Source organism: Mustela nivalis, assembly GCF_964662115.1.
Source record: "Mustela nivalis genome assembly, contig: HAP1_SCAFFOLD_2857, whole genome shotgun sequence".
Classification (NCBI taxonomy): Eukaryota; Metazoa; Chordata; class Mammalia; order Carnivora; family Mustelidae; genus Mustela; species Mustela nivalis.
The window spans coordinates 21,502-40,589 of record NW_028133808.1 but is presented as its reverse complement, the minus strand read 5'-3'; the positions used below and the strand labels follow the sequence as shown (position 1 = coordinate 40,589).

The 19,088-nt window shown below is 38.3% G+C and overlaps 1 protein-coding gene across 3 annotated transcripts in view; it reads right to left on the bottom strand.

The window, feature by feature from the left end:
* Positions 1 to 74: 74 nt before the first annotated feature.
* Positions 75 to 19,088, bottom strand: part of LOC309858591 (zinc finger protein 37A-like) — a 39,609-nt gene continuing 20,595 nt past the window's right edge. The window contains exons 3-7 of one of the 3 annotated variants that reach the window (XM_082751306.1): positions 9,975 to 10,031; positions 8,876 to 8,961; positions 8,023 to 8,080; positions 883 to 1,009; positions 75 to 616 (exon numbers count right to left, since the gene is read on the bottom strand). In XM_082751306.1, coding sequence (XP_082607432.1) covers positions 513 to 616; positions 883 to 1,009; positions 8,023 to 8,080; positions 8,876 to 8,892 — 306 coding nt within the window. In that variant the 5' untranslated portion in view covers positions 8,893 to 8,961; positions 9,975 to 10,031 and the 3' untranslated portion in view covers positions 75 to 512. The remainder of the gene's footprint in view (positions 617 to 882; positions 1,010 to 8,022; positions 8,081 to 8,875; positions 8,962 to 9,974; positions 10,032 to 19,088) is intronic. The other 2 variants (XR_014308261.1, XR_014308262.1) reach the window with 2 other exon arrangements.

The following is a 19,088-nucleotide window of genomic DNA, read 5'->3' as shown; positions in this document are numbered from 1 at the left end:
TATGTTTCAAAACAAATATGTTTCAAATATGTATCCTAAATATGTTTCAATAACATAATAAAGACATAAACACTGTGGTAGTCACAGTGGAATGCTACACAGCAATATAAAGCAATAAACTAATCATAAACACAATGTGAATATTTCTCATAGACATAATAGTGAATCAAAGCAGGCAGATACTAAATACATACACACACACACACACACACTGTGTTTATATGTATATTGTATATACACACATATATAGTACATGTGTATACTTAAGATCTGTGTATTTAACTCTATATAATTTATTCCTAAGAAGGAAAACAAAGATAACATTGTGTATAAAAGTGACACTGGAAGATACTGGGTGATTGAGTGACACTGAATACTTGAGTCACGTCAACATGCTACTTTCAAAGGTCCAGAGCCTCTAAAAAGTGATTCTTAAAGACCATTTCAATGGCCTTAAAGCTCTGAACTAAGGCTTTGTGATCTAATTTCCTCCTAAACTCCATCTGGATCACTCACTCACCTGGGTCGTTCTGGCTCAGGAACTCTCCTCTAATATCCAAGGCTCCTCTCCTTGCTCCAACTTGAGGATCAATTTCTGTTTCAGGGATGGAATACCCTGTGAGTGAGAAGTGGGACAAACTGGATGAGTTTAAGGGCCTCTGAAGGTGGAGGACATTATAACTCAAAGACCATACAATAAAAAAAAATAATAATAATGCCTGTTATGAGGGAAAAGAAAACAAATCCCTTTGGATAATCAAAAGGTCATCCTTGACCTCCAAATTTCAAAACTAAATATTATATTCCAAAAATCCTGCAAGTTTCTGTAAATAAAAAAGACACACATACTGGGGGTCTATGTGAGAAACAAACACTACCTACCCACTAAGACAAGGTGGCTATAGTTTTCCAGCATCACATCCCTGTACAGGGTCCTCTGAGCAGGGTCCAGGTGCTGCCACTCCTCCTGGGTAAAGCCCACAGTCACATCCCTAAATGACAATGATCCCTGGAAAAGCACATTTCTGCTCAGTCTGTAGTGGTCAAAATCAAGTGACAGGAAAAAAGTTCAAAGACCAATACTTGGGGGTATAGCTCTGTGGTAGAGCATTTGACTGCAAAGACCAATTCTTACCATTTTTTACTGTTGAAAACTGGCCAGAAAATGTTACTAAGGACCTCTATTATAGAGCTTCTTTTGGGATATGCTTTGTGAGTTAAAAAAAAAAAAAGATCATAATAGAAATACCATTGGTGAATTATTTTGTTATTTAATACAAAAAATCTGAGTGCCCACATGTACCTGTAACTGCCCTAGTCTCTGAGAATTCCAAGTTTAATAAAATACTCTTCCTGGTCTTAAAGAAGTTATTCTCATAAGGAAACATACAAAAACATAGCTCCCATAGGACTTAAAGTATCCACATCATAAACACGTGCAACAAAAACACGATTTATAAAGGGGTTCTGTGCAAGTTCCCATGCTCTGAGGACCAATGCCTCTAATCACACAGGTGCAAAGAGGCACACAGCCACTGTTAGTGAATTTCCCCGGTTGCTGCAAGTCCCCTTCAGTTTGTGTTTTCCCCTTTTCATTTTCTCCTCCTTCATTCTTTGCCTTTCCCCCTTTAGGAACCAAACACTGAAGACCAAGACATTAAAAAATAACTGCATATACTAGGAGAATCAGAAAGTAAGGGTGCATACCCAAGGACAGGCTCAGAAAACACTAAGACATTAAGTTTACACATCAGGCAGATCCTTGGCACAGAGACAGCCTACAACAATCAAAAGATAAATGAAAATAAACAAAATCAGTAAGAAAATAAGGAAAACATTGCAGAATGGGAAGAATCTGATTTCCAGAGTTACCACATTATTAGAGTCAAATGCCCAGTGGTCAATCAAAAAAATCACAAGGCATACAAAGAAACAGGAAAATATGTAAACATAAAACTCTAGAAAAAAACACAGGTGGTAAGCTCCTTGACACAGGTTAATTGGTGCTATAGAAAAATGGTATGAAGGATCTTCCAAAAACTAAAACTAGATCATATCATCCAGCAATTCCACTTCTGGGTATTTAATTAAAAAAATAAGAATATTATCTCAAAAGGTTATATACATTCTTATGTTTATTGCAGCATTATTTAAAATATCTAAGATATGGGAACAACCTAACTGTCCATTGATAGATGAATGCATAAAGAAACTGTGGTGTATCTATACAATGGAATATTATTCAACCATAAAACAGAATGAAACCTTGCCATTTATAGCAACATGGGTGGACTTTGTGGCATTATACTAAGTGAAATAAGTCAGAAAGAGAAAAAGACAAGTACCATATGATCTCTCTGATATGTGGAATCTTAAAGAAAATACTCTCAATACAGAAAACAAACTGGTAGTTGCCAGAGGTGGGGAGTAGAGTGGGCAAAATGAGTGAATTCTTTTTTGTTGTTGTTTAAATAAATTATTTTAAAGAGAAAACAACTGACCAATATCCTTTATGAACACTAATGTAAAAAATCCTCAACAAAATATTATCAAACAGAAGTATTATAATATACTACAAAGCTATAGTAATCAAAATACATGGTACTGGCACAAAACAAGACACAAAAATCAATGGAATATAACAGAGACCCCAGAAATAAACCCATACCTATATGGTCAATTAATCTACGACAAAGGAAGCAAGAATAAACACTGAGAAAAAGACCGTATCTTTAACAACTGGTGCTGGGAAATTTGAACAGCTATGTACAAAATAATGAAACTGGGACACCTTCTCACACCATACACAAAAATACACTCAAAAGGGATTAAAGGCTATACAACTCCTATTAGAAAACACAGCAAGTAATTTCTTTGACATTGGCCCTAGAAAGATTTATCTAGATATGTCACCTAAGGCAAGGGAAACAAAGCAAAAATAAAAAATTGCAACTATAAATATAAAAAGATTTTGCACAAATGAACCCATCAATGAAACAAAAATTTACCCAGTGAATGGAAGAAAGTATCTGCAAATGATATATCCAATAAGGGATTAAAATACAAAACATATAAAGGGCATATACAACATAACACCAAAACAAAACAAAACAAACAAATGAAAAAAGCCACTGATTAAAGAAGACATAACAGATGGCCAGTAGACACATAAGAAGATGCTCAACATCAATTATCATCAAGGAAATGTAAATTGAAACCACCTCACACCAGTCAGAGTGCTTACTATCAGAAAGAAATAACAAATGTTGGTGAGGATGTGGAGAAAATGAGAGGCCTGTGTATTTTTGGTGGGAATGGAATTGGTGCAGCCATTGTGGAAAACAGTATGGAGTTTCCTCAAAATATTAAAAATAGAAATATCATATGATCCAATAATTCCACTTTCTTTGGGTATTTATCCAAAGGGAAAAAACAAACAAACAAAACTAATTTGAAAAGATATATGCAGCATATGTATGTTTACTGCAGCTTTATTTACAATAGCCAAGATATGGAAGAGCCCAAGTGTCCACTGATAGATGAATGAATAAAGAAGATATGATATAGAGACACAATAGAATATTACTCAGCCTTAAGAATGAGATCTTGTGACAAGATAGGAGGACCTAAAAGGTATTATGCTAAGTGAAATAAGTCAGACAGAAAAAGACAAATACCATATGATTTCATTAGCATGTGGAATCTGAAAAACAAAACAAAGGAACCAATAAACAAAATACAGATCCATAAATACGAAGAACAAATAGTGGTGCCAGAGGGGAGGTGGGGAGGAGACTGCTGAGAAAAAGGATTAAGAGTTACAAACTCACAAAAGATATAAAATAGATATAAGAAGAGTTATAAAATACATAAATTATGGAGATGAAAAGTATAGAGCAGTAAATAAAGTCAATAATACTGTAATCATGTATGGCAACAGTTGGTGACTACACTTACTGTGGTAAGCACTGACGAATGTATACAATTGAGTCAGTATGTTGTACAACTTAAACTAAATAAAACTGTATGTTACACTTCAATTAAAAAATAAAATAAAACAAAATAAAATGGATTATATGCCATGACCAAGTAGATCTATTCTTGGAATCCAAGGATGGTTCAACACACAAAAATCAATCAGTATAATACACCACATCAAACAATGAAGGAAAAAAACACATGACCATCTAAACTGACTAACCCCATATAATAAAAGCCATGTATGCAAAAAATACAGAAAAAATTATACTCAATGGTGAAAGGCTGAAAGCTATTCTTCTAAGATCAGGAGCAAGGCAAGGCTGCCTGCTTTCATCATTTCTATTCAGCATACTGTTGGAAGTTCTAGTCACAGCATTAGACAAGAAAAAGAAATAAAAGTATTCAAATTGAAAAGGAAAAAGTAAAATCATCTGTGCAAATGATATAATCTTATATGTAGAAAAAACCTGAAGACTCCACAGGAAAAGCTGTTGGATCAATGAAATGAATTCAACAAAATAGCAAGATATGACAACATACAAAAGTCAGTTGCATTTCTATACAGGAACAATGAATAATCTGAAAAGGAAATTACAAAAGCAAATTCATTTACAAAAGCATCAAAAGAAATTTTAGGAATTAATGTAATCAAAGATATAAAAGATTTGCACAATGAAAACTATAAAACAGTGCTAAAAGACATAAAAGGTGACATAAATAAATGGAAACACGTCCCATGTGCATGGATTAGAAAACTAATTGTTAAAATGTCAATATTACTCAAGGCAATCAACAGATTCAATAAAATCTCTAGCAAAATTCCAATAATATTTTTTGCAGAAATCAAAAACATTCATCCTAGGGCACCTGGGTGACACAGTGGGTTAAAGCATCTGCCTTTGGCTCGGGTCATGATCCGAGGGTCCTGGGATCAAGCCCTGCATCAGACTCTCTGCTCAGCGGGAAGCCTGCTTCCCCTTTTCTCTCTCTGCCTGCCTCTCTGCCTACTTGTAATCTCTGTCAAATAAATAAATAAAATCTTAAAAAAATATTTCATACTAAAATTCATACAGAATCTAAAGAAACCTGAGTATCCACAACAATCTTGAAAAAGAACAAATCTAAAAGAAGGTCTCAAAAAGATGTCTGTACACTCAATTTCATAGCAGCATTGTTATTCATAATAGCTAAAACAAGGTACAACTCAAGTTTCCATGGACAGATGAATGGATACGCAAAATGTATATATACATACAATGGGATATCACTCAGCCTTAAAAATGGAAAAAAGTCTGCAGTATGCTACAACATGGATGAATCTTCAAGATTCATGTTAAGTGAAATAAGGCAGTCACACAAGGACAAATACTACAGGATTCCACTTCTATGAGGTACTTAGAGTAGTCAGAATTACAGAATCAGGAAGTATCATAGAAGTACCCAGAGGGGAGCTATTGTTTAATAGGTACAGAATTTCAGTTTTACAAGATGAAAGACTATGGAGATGAACGGAGTGACAGAAGCACAAGAATGTGAATACAGTTAACACCACTGAAGCATACACTTAAAATTGTTTAAGATGTAAATTTTATGTTATGTTGTATTTTACCACAATAAATAAGAAAAAAAAAGTGAAAATGTACTGGTAAGTACTACAACATGGATGAACCTTGACAACATGCTAAGTGAAGGAAGCTAGACACAAACGCCCATATACTGAATGACTCCATTTGTAGGAAATACTCAGAATAGTTCAGTCCATAGAGACAGAACACAAACAGCTCGCTGCCAGGGACTGGGTGAATAAGAGAATGGGGAGAAACTCCTTAATAAGAGAATGGGGAGAAACTCCTAAGGCTTTATTTAGAATGATGGGAATATTCTGAAATTCAATTAAGGTAGTGGTTGCATAACACTCTCAATGTACTAAGTGCCACTGAACTCAGTTGGTCACTTTAAAATAGTTACTTTAGTATGTGAATTTCACCTCAGCAAACTTTCTTAAAGACATAAGAACAAAGTGTGGAGAATAAAATTACAATGAAAGATGAAGGAGCTAAAACCATGTATCAGTAACAACAAAATGAGAACGAATTAAATTCTCAATATAAAGGACAGCACATTTCATATTAGGCCAAAAATATCTAGTTACATATTCCTTACCAAAAAGTTATGCTCACGAAGAATACGGAAAATCTTACTAAGGTGCAACACCCCCATGACCCAAAAACCCCCAAGACATTAAAGGAAGGAATGGATGGTGAGTGAGAATGGATAACATCTCCTTTTCGAATCAAGCAGTTTTCACTTACTTGCTTTCAGCTAAGTTGAAAGAGAAATTAGAGTTGAATTAAGAAAACGGTTTCATTATAGTAACATCTAAAAGAATACTTAAGAATAAATTTAAGCAAGGATGCGTAAGCTTTGCACACTGAAAAACTACAAAACACTGCTGAACGAAACTGAAGAAGACCTAAGCAAATGGAAAAACACCTCACGTCCACGGACTGTAAAACCTAATACTGTTAAAATGTCAAAATTCCCCCAAATGATGCACATATTCAATGCAATCCTTACTAAAATCTCAATAGCCTTTTCTTTTCAGAAATAGAAAGGTTAACCTAAAATTCAAATGGACTTGCAAGGGACCTTGCTGTAGAAGAGTTTGGTGGTTTCACAATAAATGCAGAACGACCCATTAATTTTACTTCCAGAAAAGATGTGAAATAGGTCTTCAAACAAAAACTTGTACATGAATGTTCATATCAGCACTGTTCTCAATACCAAAACATGGTATCACTCCAAATGCCCACCAACTGATGGATACACAAAAGGTGTATGACACATCAGTGGAGTATCATTCAGCCATTAAAAAAAAAAGTAGTGGTACATGCTATGACATGGATGGGTATCAAAACATTAAGTAAGTGAGAGAAGCCACACATTACAGATTTCATATTGTATGTTTCCGTTTATATGGGATATCCAGAATAGACAAATCCATAAACAGAAAGCAGATTAGTGGTTGCTAGAGGCTGGGGAGATGGCAGAGTAATTTGCTCATTAATTATGGCACCACTCATTAAAGGTATAAGGTTTCCTTTTGATGTGATGAAACTATTCTGGAAGGAGAGGGTGGTTACGGTTGCACAACATTGTGAGTGTGTTAAGTGTAATAGTTCTAAAATTTAAAAAGGCTCAAGTGTGAATTTTGTGTTGTGTATTTTACCACAATTGAAAGAGAAGAGTCACTTACCAGACTGCAAAAATTTAGATACTTCCCAATCCCCAGGACTGTCACAAAGCCTGTCTCATCCTACTGATTACCCTGGATCACTGTGGTCTGCCTAAAGTTGCTCCTTCTTTGACAGCCAACAGCCCTACTGCTGGCACAATTCATGTGCAATTCAATTTTTCCTCTGAATGGACAAGAATTACTCTATGCCCACCACTTCTTTTTATCATTGCAGGACTGTCACTGGAAGGTACATAATGCCACCAAATGAAGCTTATCAAAAAACTTTCTTATGTTCTGGTTTCAAAACTCAGTAAGATCACAAGATGTGATCATTTATCTACAAGGCCTCTTTGCCCTACTGTAGTAGAGGTCAGCAAACTGCAAACAGTTCTGGCAAATGGCCACGTAATAAATATTTCAGGCTTGCCAAGCTACACAGTCTCTGTCACAACCACTCAGCTCTACCCCTATAATACGAAACCAGCCACAACCACTTCATTCAAAGGAATGCGGATGGCTGGGTCCCAATAAAACTTTATATAGATGCTGAAATCTGAATTTCATACACTTTCCCATCACAAACTACTGCTCTTGATTTGTTTCTCAACCACCTAAAAGTTCATGGTTTGTGGGCCATGGAAAAATAAGCAGCAGGCTGTATTTGGCCCATGTACTGTGACCTGTTGACTTGTGTTCTGCGTTTTCCCTGATTTCTACTATTTCATATGAAGGTGGAGACATTTTATAAACCTCACATATAACAATCACTGTTAGGCAAAACTGTGAACAAATGAACAGCTCACCTGGGATGTGATCATCTTCTGCTGGCCCTGAAGGGTGTGGATAACCATGAGGGTACAGCTGAGAGGAAAGAACCAACATGAGAGATGCCATCAGCCTGAAAAACTCCACACAGCTGTGGGTAAAACACCCCTGAAGCAGAGATGCCTTGAGAAAGGGAAGAAAGGAGGACAGGAAGGGAGGGAACAGCCCATGCACAATTCCATAGTGCTTAGACACTCTAGTTTTTAAATGCAAAAACATTTGTTTTCAGGTTATCTTGCAGGCTCAACTGGTGGGGCAACCAACTCTTGATCTTGGGGTTGTAGGTTAGAGCCCTATGTTGGGTGTAGAAATTACTTAAAAATAAAATCTTTCAAAATTTTTTGTTTTCTCCTGATTTACTAACAATGTATGCTCTAAAACAGAAAAATGTAAACAACACGGTACACTAAATAAACAAATTAGGAAAAGCCAAGGAATGGAATGTAATGCTTTCATTAAAACTGATGCAGAGCAAAATATTTCAAGTTATAATGGTCATTATAAACCAGACAATCCTACTAGTTTCTGAAAAAATGGATGGGGTTTTAAGGGCTGGTCTTTTTCCAAAGGTGGGGGGGAAGAGTTTGCTTTAACTCAGTTTCAGGTTCTCAAACATATCTTTTGATTAAAAACAACAAACTGCTTCTGACTTATCTGTTGTAAAAGCAGAAAACAGCTGCCCTGGGCCATCAAGCGATTCAAAGTCTACTCTTATTTCTCCCACAACAAAATGCGTGAGTAGGAGCAGGTACGTGAAAGAAGACCCATTTCCTTCCCACCCTATCCCAGTCCCATCTTTAAGCAGAGCACAAATAGGTAAGCCGTAAAGACCTTTCCTGCAGTTCCATCTCGGATTCTATCAGATCAGGACAGAGGGATGGCGCTGGCTATGCTGTAGTGAGCCGGCCGCTGAGAATCTGGAAGTGGAGGAAAGAGGAAGGGATGGAGGCAACAGTTTGCTCCTCTGTGGCTGCTAAGTCCTTCTTTCCACATGATGCCCCACAGCTCTCCAACAAGCCGTACCTTTGGTTCCTGTTACCCTACCCTCCTCTCCCAGCCATAGCTGACATCCCTCCTGAAAGCTGGCCAAATACATCCACCATCACGCAGTTTGCCAGAATCTGGCTATGAACGTGGTTCTGGCAGCAGGACCCAAACTGCTTCGAGCTGAGCAAGTCTTTGCCCCTTCTCCTTCACTCTAGATCTGGGGACCATCTGACTGGAGTCTTAGGTGGGGTCCCTGCTCCTGGAACCCTCCTTCTCCCTCACAAGAGCTGCCTTGTTCCAGGAAAACTGGACATAGCCAGTTGGAATCTCCATCCAAGATCTACAGCTCTTGGACCTTCCCGACTCCCTCAATCACAAGCTCGACCTTCCGTAAATGCCCAGTGCTGCTACTGAGGGAACGGGGAAGGGTGCAGCGGGTGAGTGGGGCCGGATGCCCCCCCCCACTCAGGTGCCAGGCTCACAGGTCAGGGAAACAAGGTCAGGGCTCCTGCAGGTGTTTGCTGTTGGGTCTGCCTCACACCCAGGTTTGATGCGGGCAGAGGATGAGGCAGGTCCTTCTAGGCCATCTGGGGCTCGCTCTAATCACCTCCCGGCCCGCACGTGGTTGCCATGGGGATGCTACACTGACCACAGGTGAACTGGAAGACCAAGAGGAACCGAGAGTGGAGAAGAACAACATTCCCCCAAAAGAGAAGTGCCCAGCGACGGGCAGAGCCCTCACTTCGGAGATGAAAACACCAAGCTTCGCTCGGTAACAAGCGCTGGGACTTGCTGGTTCGCATTCGATGCATGAAGACGGAGCAGGACTCACCCCAAGCTCAGGGACCAAAGCCTCTTCCTCCGTCAATCGCCCCTCCGTGGGGAACCTCCCGTTTAAAGGGTCACCCATGCCCAAGCCCCCCACCGGCCCCACACTCCCCACCTGTGGCCGTGCTCTCAGCTTCGGAAGCATCCTGGACGGTCCTCTCAAGAGATTATGCTGAGTGAAATAATCCAAGCAGAGAGAGTTAATTATCATATGGTTTCACTTACTTGTGGAGCATAACAAATAGCATGGAGGACAAGGGGTGTTAGAGAGGAGAAGGGAGTTGGGGTAAAATGGAAGGGGAGGTGAATCATGAGAGACTATGAACTCTGAAAAACAATCTGAGGGGTTTGAAGTGGCGGGGGGAGGGTGGGGTGGGGTGGGAGGTGGGGGTACCAGGTGGTGAGTATTATAGAGGGCATGGATTGCATGGATCCCTGGGTGTGGTGAAAAGATAATGAATACTATTATGCTGAAAATAAATTAATTAATTAAAAAAAATAGGCCACAGCCGACGACTCGAACTAGACGGGAGGGGTGCAGCACACATACACAGAAGGCCAGGAGCGACTCCCACGTCCAGCCATAGGGCGCCCACCAAGTTTCCCAAATATCTGCGCCGCCTCGCTGGAGTATGGCCTTCAGACTTGGCGGACGTTGGGTAGAACTGCTTGATTTAGCAAATAAGGTATAAGCAGGGGACCTACTGGTAATACAGGTTTTTTTTTTTTTTAATTATTTATTTATTTATTTTTTAAGATTTTATTCATTTGACAGGTCACAAGTAGGCAGAGACCAGGCAGAGAGAGAGGAGGGGAAGCCACCTCCCTGCTGAGCAGAGAACCCGATGCGGACCAGATCCCAGGACCCTAGGACCATGACCCCAGCGGAAGGCAGAGGCTTCAAACCACTGAGCCACCCAGGCGCCCCTATTTTTATTCGTTGTTTACCCGAAATTATTTAAGTATCTAAATATATACCTATTTCATTTTTTATTCTCTGATAGATGGGCTCTCCTAGCAGTTCCTTGTTTTGCAGAATGCACTTGCAGAATTTCTTCCAGAGACAGTCTGTGTTCCGTTTACATTGTAACATATCTTAAACAGTATCCATGTCTCTCGCATTTCGTTTTGTCCTTCTGGACATTCACTGATGAGGAAACACACCCGATTTAGCATTATGTGTGGCATGAAGTTAACACTGGAAATTGTTCTTCAAAATCTGATTGCAGAAATACATAATACCGTCTTTCATGTCATAATTTGCCTTTCCCATTCTTCAAAATTACATTGGCTCTCTTGATTAATGACCTTTTTTTTTTAATCTTTGCCAAATTTTCCCTTCCTCTTTAAAACTACACATGATAATTCACTTGTTCCCATGCTGGAAAAGCACTTAGTAACATTTATTTTAAAAAAATCAAATTCTTTAAGAGATGAAATCCATTTCAAAAGACAGTCGTGGCAAGTACAATGATGATTATCCACAAGTCAATTTATTTTCCTATTTATAAGCATTATTTTCCCTTTTAAGAACAAGCTTGACATGAAGGTTTCATCAATTTTTCCTTTGATGCTTTCAGGTTCCACTGAAAACTGGAATATTTAATAATACTTTTTGCTTTTCTTTCAGTTTCCATAATCCTGTTGCTAAGAAGATACTGAAAACTATATACAAGAGATAAGCAAATTAGTTTCACTCAATGGATTATTTAAAAAGACAACAAGAAAAAATAGTCAACAAGAATATTGGGACATTTTCTTGAGAACTGAACTATGATTTCAGTACTTTAAATAAACAGAACTCTCTTAACTGTGTTTGTTAAAGAGAACCAGTGGGTTCCTGAATGCAAGAGAAGTGAAGAATACTGAATGCCAACAAAAATCACATAAATCTCTTAGTCACTCACTCAACTCAAACATAGCATAAATTCAATTACTTCAACGGGTATAGAGAGAATATCAAAAGCTATTTGAACAGCAGGTATCATGCATAGAGGCATATGACAGCCAAGATATGACATCTTCCATAGAATCATCTGTGCTTTGTTTCAACTTGGAATAAACATGTCTGCACCTTTATGCAAACATCCACCAAAATTTGTATTAGTATAGGTATATATAGGAATTATTATAGCTCCACCAAAAGCAGCACAGAAGCAAAGAGAAAATATTTATTTTCTATATTGGAATTACTTGAATCCATGAGATGCTGTAAAAAGGTGACACCATTTGATCCTTGATAATCTCTGTAATCATAAGCGGAGCTATTATTTTTGTTGTTAATTTCATCCTGGCACCTGAAATTCTGATTGCAACTTCAGAATCAGAAAACACTTCTGTCAGCAGTACATTCAAACAGTCTATCTGAGCTGAGAAACTGTTGATGATGTACAGCATACAGGGTGCTTACAACTTCTGCTGAAATTACTGTATCTCAATCTGAATTCCTCGTAATAGTAAATTTATTTTTTCACTTTCTATAGAACTAATTGAGGAAATAATACAACTCTTATGTTAAACTATTAGTTAGTATATGCTGGTTTATACCTGACTGCTATCTTTGCATCCTGGACAGAAACCTTCAAAGGAAATTTTTCCTTGCTTAATCAATGTTCATCTTTTAGAAAATCCATCACATGATTTACACTTGCATTTTGGCATATTAGGATTCAAATATATGCAAATAAAAACAGATAATACCAAGTACTGCAAAAATTGAAATGATAATCTCATAACTGCATTATGTGAGAACTCATAACTAACCACAGAAAGGCTGAATCATTGAAAGCATTGCAAACTTGCAAACTAAAAATGTATTGAAGTCATATTATCATTTAAGTGGATGGAGATAGCTGTCCTTAGAAGGCCTGCTTATAAGGTTTCCCCCTGGCTAGTACCTGGGAACTTGAGTTTTGAAAAGGCTTGAGAACTTGGACTTCTCAAGTGTTCCTACAAGTCTACTTGATAAAAGTGGCTTACATTTGGGCTCCTGGGTGGTGCAATTGGTTAGGTGACTGCCTTCGGCTCAGGTCATGATCTCAGGGTCCTGGGATCGAGTCCCGCATCAGGCATCCTAATCAGTGGGGAGCCTGCTTCTCCCTCTCCCTCTGCCTGCTGCTGTCCCTCCTTGTGCTCTCTCTCTCTCTACCTTGTCAAATAAATAAATAAAATCTTTTTTAAAAAAGTGGCTTACCGTGCACCTAAATTTCGTTGTACAAACAATATGGTTTATGCTGAACACCTACTTTCCTTCTGAGAATCTGGGATTTTAGTATGTATCAGGCAGAGGCACATACATAACCAGCCCCCATAAAACCTGTGAGCACAGAGATTCTAATGACCTTACATGGTAGAAAACATTCTACATGTGCTATCATAGTTCATTGCTGGAGTTATTAAGCACATCCTATGTGACTTCACTGGAAGAGAACCTTTGGAAGCTTATGTCCAGTTTCCTCTGGACATTGGCCATGAGCCATTCCCCCTTGCTAATTTTGCTGGAAAAATTTTAGCTATGAGTATGACTGTATGCTGAGTCCTATAAAACTTCCTAGCAAATCACTGAACCCACGGATGGTCTTGGGATCTCCAAATCAATTGACATCATAAGTGGGATTATCTAGAACAGAACAGCACTTACTCATGGAAATATGGCCAAATAATTGTTCGGTCAAGGAAGAATCAAAGCTGGACAGTAAAGCAAAAAACAAACAAATACGTGAACAGATTTTATTCAGGGATGTTGCAGTAAGGAAAAAGAGATCTCAATACACAACCAGGCTAAATTCTAAATGCAGCATGGGCAGTAGGAATTTATAGTCGAAGAGCAGGGCTGGGGTCAGTGGATGGAAAATTACTGAGGAAACATCAGGTTTAAGGAGGACTTAGGCTAAATCAACCTAACAAGAATCTTGCTAAAGACAGGCCAAGGTGATCAAACATCACCTGGAGGATGAAAAACCAATCAGATATCCAGAGTGATTAGTTATGGACGATTTAGGGTTCTGGTTAAACTTATTTACCCAAGAAGGCTACCCACACAGTGGGAATCAGAAATTTCCAGACTTGTCCTTTGGTCTCCAATTGCCTGTACCCCACTTTACATGCTTACTTTGTTGATATATTCAATTTCAGCAAACTCCAACTCACAACACCATTGCCTCAGGTTTGCCTTCAATTATATACCCCACTAGTTTTCCATCCCAGTTGCTCCTTAAGGAGCTTATTAGAAGTCCATTTAGGGTTCCACTTACTAGACCAGAACTTGAAGAGGAATGGTTTGAGAAAACAATTATGTCTCTCCCAGAATTGTATTTATTTTGAAAGATAAAATATGTGCTTTGGATACTACTAATACTGTCTTGTACTTTAAACAGAAAGAGGAATGTCCTGACATATCCTTGTATCACAGTTTTAGTAGATATAGAGACATGTGATTTTTTAAAATATTTATTTATTTATTGGGGGTGGCAAAAGGAGAGGGAGAGAGACTTAAGCAGACACCATGCTGAGCAAGGAGCCCAACGTGGGGCTCAATCTTATGACCCTGAGATCAAGACACAAGTCCAAACCAAAGGTCAGATGTTTAAGACTGTACCATGCAGACACCCTGAGATGTAGGATTTTTATTTATATTTTAAAATTTATATTATATTTTGAGCATCCATGAGCAAGAGATTCCCAGAGTTCTTTGAAGGGGTCAGCTCTTAAGGAATGCCTCCGTAGTTCATAATTAATGTGGAGATGGGACTCTTTTTTGTCAGAAGCATTCAGTGCTAAAATGACTATTTGAAGTTTGGCCAATTTTTTTGATTTTGTTTGGGTCTCATCCTTTAATCAAAGATCTCCCGAGTGAGGGATGGAAACACCAACATCCCACCAAGTTATATCATCTTTATGTTGAATAGTAGTGCCAACAAACTCCTATTGTTGTTCATTTGACTAATCCCAAGGGACTCTCCAAGCAGTTTGGGGGTCTTGAGGAGAGGTGGCCTCCTCTTGCACCACAACATTTGGCAATGGACTGGGGACAGGGGAGGCCACCCTACCACCACAGGTTGATTAGGCCAGATATCCCAGGTTTGGCTCCATCCTATATTAAATAGGCATTGGTAGCTAGTGAAGTTTGTGAGGTGTTTCCAACCCAAGTATAATGGGCATCTGTGTGTGGAGGGCCATAGGCTTAAGGTCTCTGAGAGCCGTTATCTCTGAGATATCTCAGGATATAGCCAGTAATTTGTTGTTCTAATGACATACATCAGGAAGCTAAAAGGTTCAGTCTCTTCTATCAGAAGCTCTTGGACAACTTAATTGCCATGATATGTGGTCCAGAGACTCTAGGAGTCATGACACGAGGCTGTCGAAGTCTCTTTAATGAAGGAGTTTCTAAGCACTCACAAGAGTGCCTGCTGATTTTAATATGGACAGAGTTTTTTTGGCTGGAGAGAGCCCCACTTGAAGTGAGTTAATTTGTAAGAAGCAACAGCAGTGACAGTAAGCAAAATTTATAGATGAGGATTATGTTATCACTAGAACCCCAAAAGATTAAAAGATATTGGATTTCTATGTCTTTAATGAGTGTGTCAAAAGAATCTCCTCATAGGAGGATGTCACCAATATCATGTCATACCTGTGCTGCAATGTCAGTCACCTGGACAAAGAGTGATGCAGTTAATAATTTGTCTGCCAAGATTGAGCAGAATGGCAGAACCAATGAAGTATGCTGTGAGTGGTCTGAAAAAGGTGTGTTGTGTCCCTTGGGAACTGAAGGTAAACTGCAACTGAAAGGCTATTTTAAATAAGCACTGAATAGGACATGCTAGCCAAGTCTACAAGAGCAAACTATTTATTAGCTGCTGACTGGACAGAACCAGTAATTTAAAAAAATATTGGATAGTAAGCATGAGGGCTGTTATGGCCTGAATATTTGTGTCCCATGAAATGTGTATACTGAAGACCTAACTCATCATGTGGCTATATTTGAAGAAAGAAGTAAAGTTAAATGAGGTCATAAGGGTGGGGTCTTGATCCAATAAGATTAGTGACCTTATAAGGAGAGCCCAACAGTGAGCTTTTTCTCTTTCTCTCCAGGTGCCAAAACCCAAGAGAGTCAGAGAGGACACAGCAAGATGGCAGCTGTCTGCAAGCCAAGAAGAGAGCCCTCAGCAGAGCTGCACACTATCAGACCTTAATCTTAGACGTTCAAAGAGATGGTTCTGAGGTCCTTGAGAAAGACATATTAGGTTGTAAAACTGCCAAGAGGAATTTAAGAAGATTTATGTTCATTGTCAAAGGGGCAGAAAAAGAATTTACAAGTTTACATAAGAAAATACAAAGAGAGATGTCTCTAGATTTTTAGAGGAATACTAAACCTCGTCCTTTTACTTTTTATTTGCCCTCACACCACTCTTACCACTCAAAGTTAATATTGTACTATGATATTGTACTAAGGGCCTAGACAGGGCAATTAGGCAATAATAGAGAAGAAAAGTGATCCACAGCAGAAATAAAGTGGTAAAACTATCTCTGTCTGCAGATGATGTGAACTTATTTTTTAAAAAAAAATTCTTAGGAACCTGACAAAAACATCAGAATAAATGATCACAATAAGTTTATAGGGTACATGATCAATATATTAATATCAAATGAATTTGCATATGTTAGCATTGAGCAATACAAAAACAAAGTTCTCAGTAATGAATTTAACAGAAGGAGTGTAAGACTTTTTTCCAGCTGTACCCTGGATAGTTGTATAATGTTAGATGGAGGAAGTATGACTTTGTTATTGTCCTTATTTGGAGATTAAATATGGAATATGGTATTAGAAAGTAAGATCTGGGCACTGCATGTACATACTGCTTCTAGAACATTGGTGCACTTATATCCTTAGCTGACAGAGAAAAAGATATATTGTGTGTATAATGCAGTTAATAATGCACTGTGTATATAAACATGAAAACTTATATATGCAAGCATATGTATCTATATTCAGTTAAATATGAGTTCACATTGATTTTTCCAACTCTCAACCACTACCACATGGATCACTCTAGCCTCCTTTTCTTGCCCAGTTGTAACGTCCCAATGCAACAGTGATAAACCTAGCTCTTCCCATCTGCTACACATTTACTTAATTGTTCCATCCCAATGTAAATGTATAGCAGTACTAGAATTGTTAACCTGTACCCCATGGAAAACAACTTTATCAACTAGGGTAGAATGCTTATGTGCAGTTTTTTGTCTTGAGGCTTATAGTCTCCATGCATTTCCATAGTTACTTAAATCAGCACACATCACCCTCCACCTCGTTCAATGAGGTGGTTCCATAATTAGCTTAAAATGCTTTCTGGTATCCTTGGAACCCCTCAATGGCTTTTTAAATCTGCCTACATTAAGTTTCCTTATTTATACTGTAAAGTCCTACAGGTCTGAACAAATGCGTAAAGTCACGCGTCCACCATAATGGTATCCTACAGAATAATAGCTTCACCACTGAAAAAATTTCCTGTGAATAATGTGTTCAGCCCTCTCAACCTCCTTTGAAGCTTTCTAAATGTTATTCTCTATAACTCTGGTTCTTCCAATGTCATATAAAAATGCCTGGGTGGGTTAAGCCTCTGCTTTCGGATCGGGTCATGATCTTGGGGTGCTGGGATTGAGCCCCACATCAGGTTCTCTTCTCAGTAGGGAGCCTGCTTCCCCCTCTCTCTATCTCTTACTGCCTCTCTGCCTGTGATTGCTCTCTCTCTCTGTCAAATAAATAAATATAATCTTTAAAAAATAAAAATAAAAATCAATCATACATCAAATAGCTCTTTCAGACTGGCTTCCTTAACTAATATGCATTTAAAATTGCTCCATGACTTTTAGTGGCTTAACACACCATTTTTTAAATCACTGAATAGTATTTCACTGTATGTATATGCCAGTTTGTTTATCCACTCATCTACTGAAGGGTATCTTGGTTGCTTCCAATTTGGGACATTATTAATAAAGTTGATATAAGTATTCATATGCAGGCTTTTGTGTAAATGTTAAGTTTTCAAATAAGTTGAGTACCTAGGAATGCGGTACTTGGATTACACCAGACTATGTTTAACTTCGTAAAAACCTGCTAAAGTTTGCAAATATTTTTAACCTCAATTTATAGTAAGAAATACACTTTAATTCATGATCCAATATAAACACAAACATACATTTGACATTTATCCTTTGAATATTTACAATATGCTGTAACCTAGACACTGTATTTATAGTACTAACTAAAATAGAGAAAACTCCCAGTTTTGATGGAATTTACATTCTAGTGAGGGAATATAAAGAAAATAAGCAAGACATTTCATATGCTAAATAATACCTCTAAAAAATTACAGTAGGAAAAGGTACATTTTACAGAAAAGGAAAAACTATGGAGACAAGAAAAAACAACAAATCCACACTTCCCTTGTCACGCTCTGTGAAGCTATTTAGCAGCAAATGCTTTATTCCCCCTTTATGGTTATTAGTAAATACCATCATAAACTGTTTGCTTTCTGCTGGCAAGGCCAGCAATACACTTTCACTGTCCTAACTCAGGGGCTTATCAACTCTTCAGCCCTATATCACAGTCTATTCTACAGACAGCCGGATTGTCTTTATCTTCCACCCGATGTTGCTGATTCATTATACTGGAGATATAATGCTGGTTGAACCTACTGTGCTAGGGAAGTAGCAAATACTCAAGACACATTGGTAAGACACTTGTCTGCTTCAGGGTGGGATCTAATCCCACAGAAAGGCAGGGGAATGCCACCATGGTAAAATTTCTAAGGGTCCAGTGTTGTAGGGCATGCCAAGGTATTCCTTCTAAAATAAAGAATGAGTTGATCCTCCTACCAATAGGAAAGAGGTACAACCATTATTGGGCCACCTTGGATTTTGAAGACAGTATACACCACATTTGGGTCTGCTACTCCAAGCCATTTACTAAGTGAACAGAGAAGCTACCAATTTTGAGTAGGGTCCAGAACAGGAGACTGTTCTGCAACAGATCTGAGCTGCCAAGCACACTGCTGTGCCATTTGGGCTGTATTAACCAGCAGATCTAACATTGCTTGAAGTATTGGTAGTAGAGGGTCCTGCTTAGAGCTTTTGGCAGGCAACTATATGTGAATCACAGTGCATACCCTTAGGATTCTTTAAGCAAAGCCATGCATCCTCTGTAAACAACTATTCTTTTGAGAAACAGCTT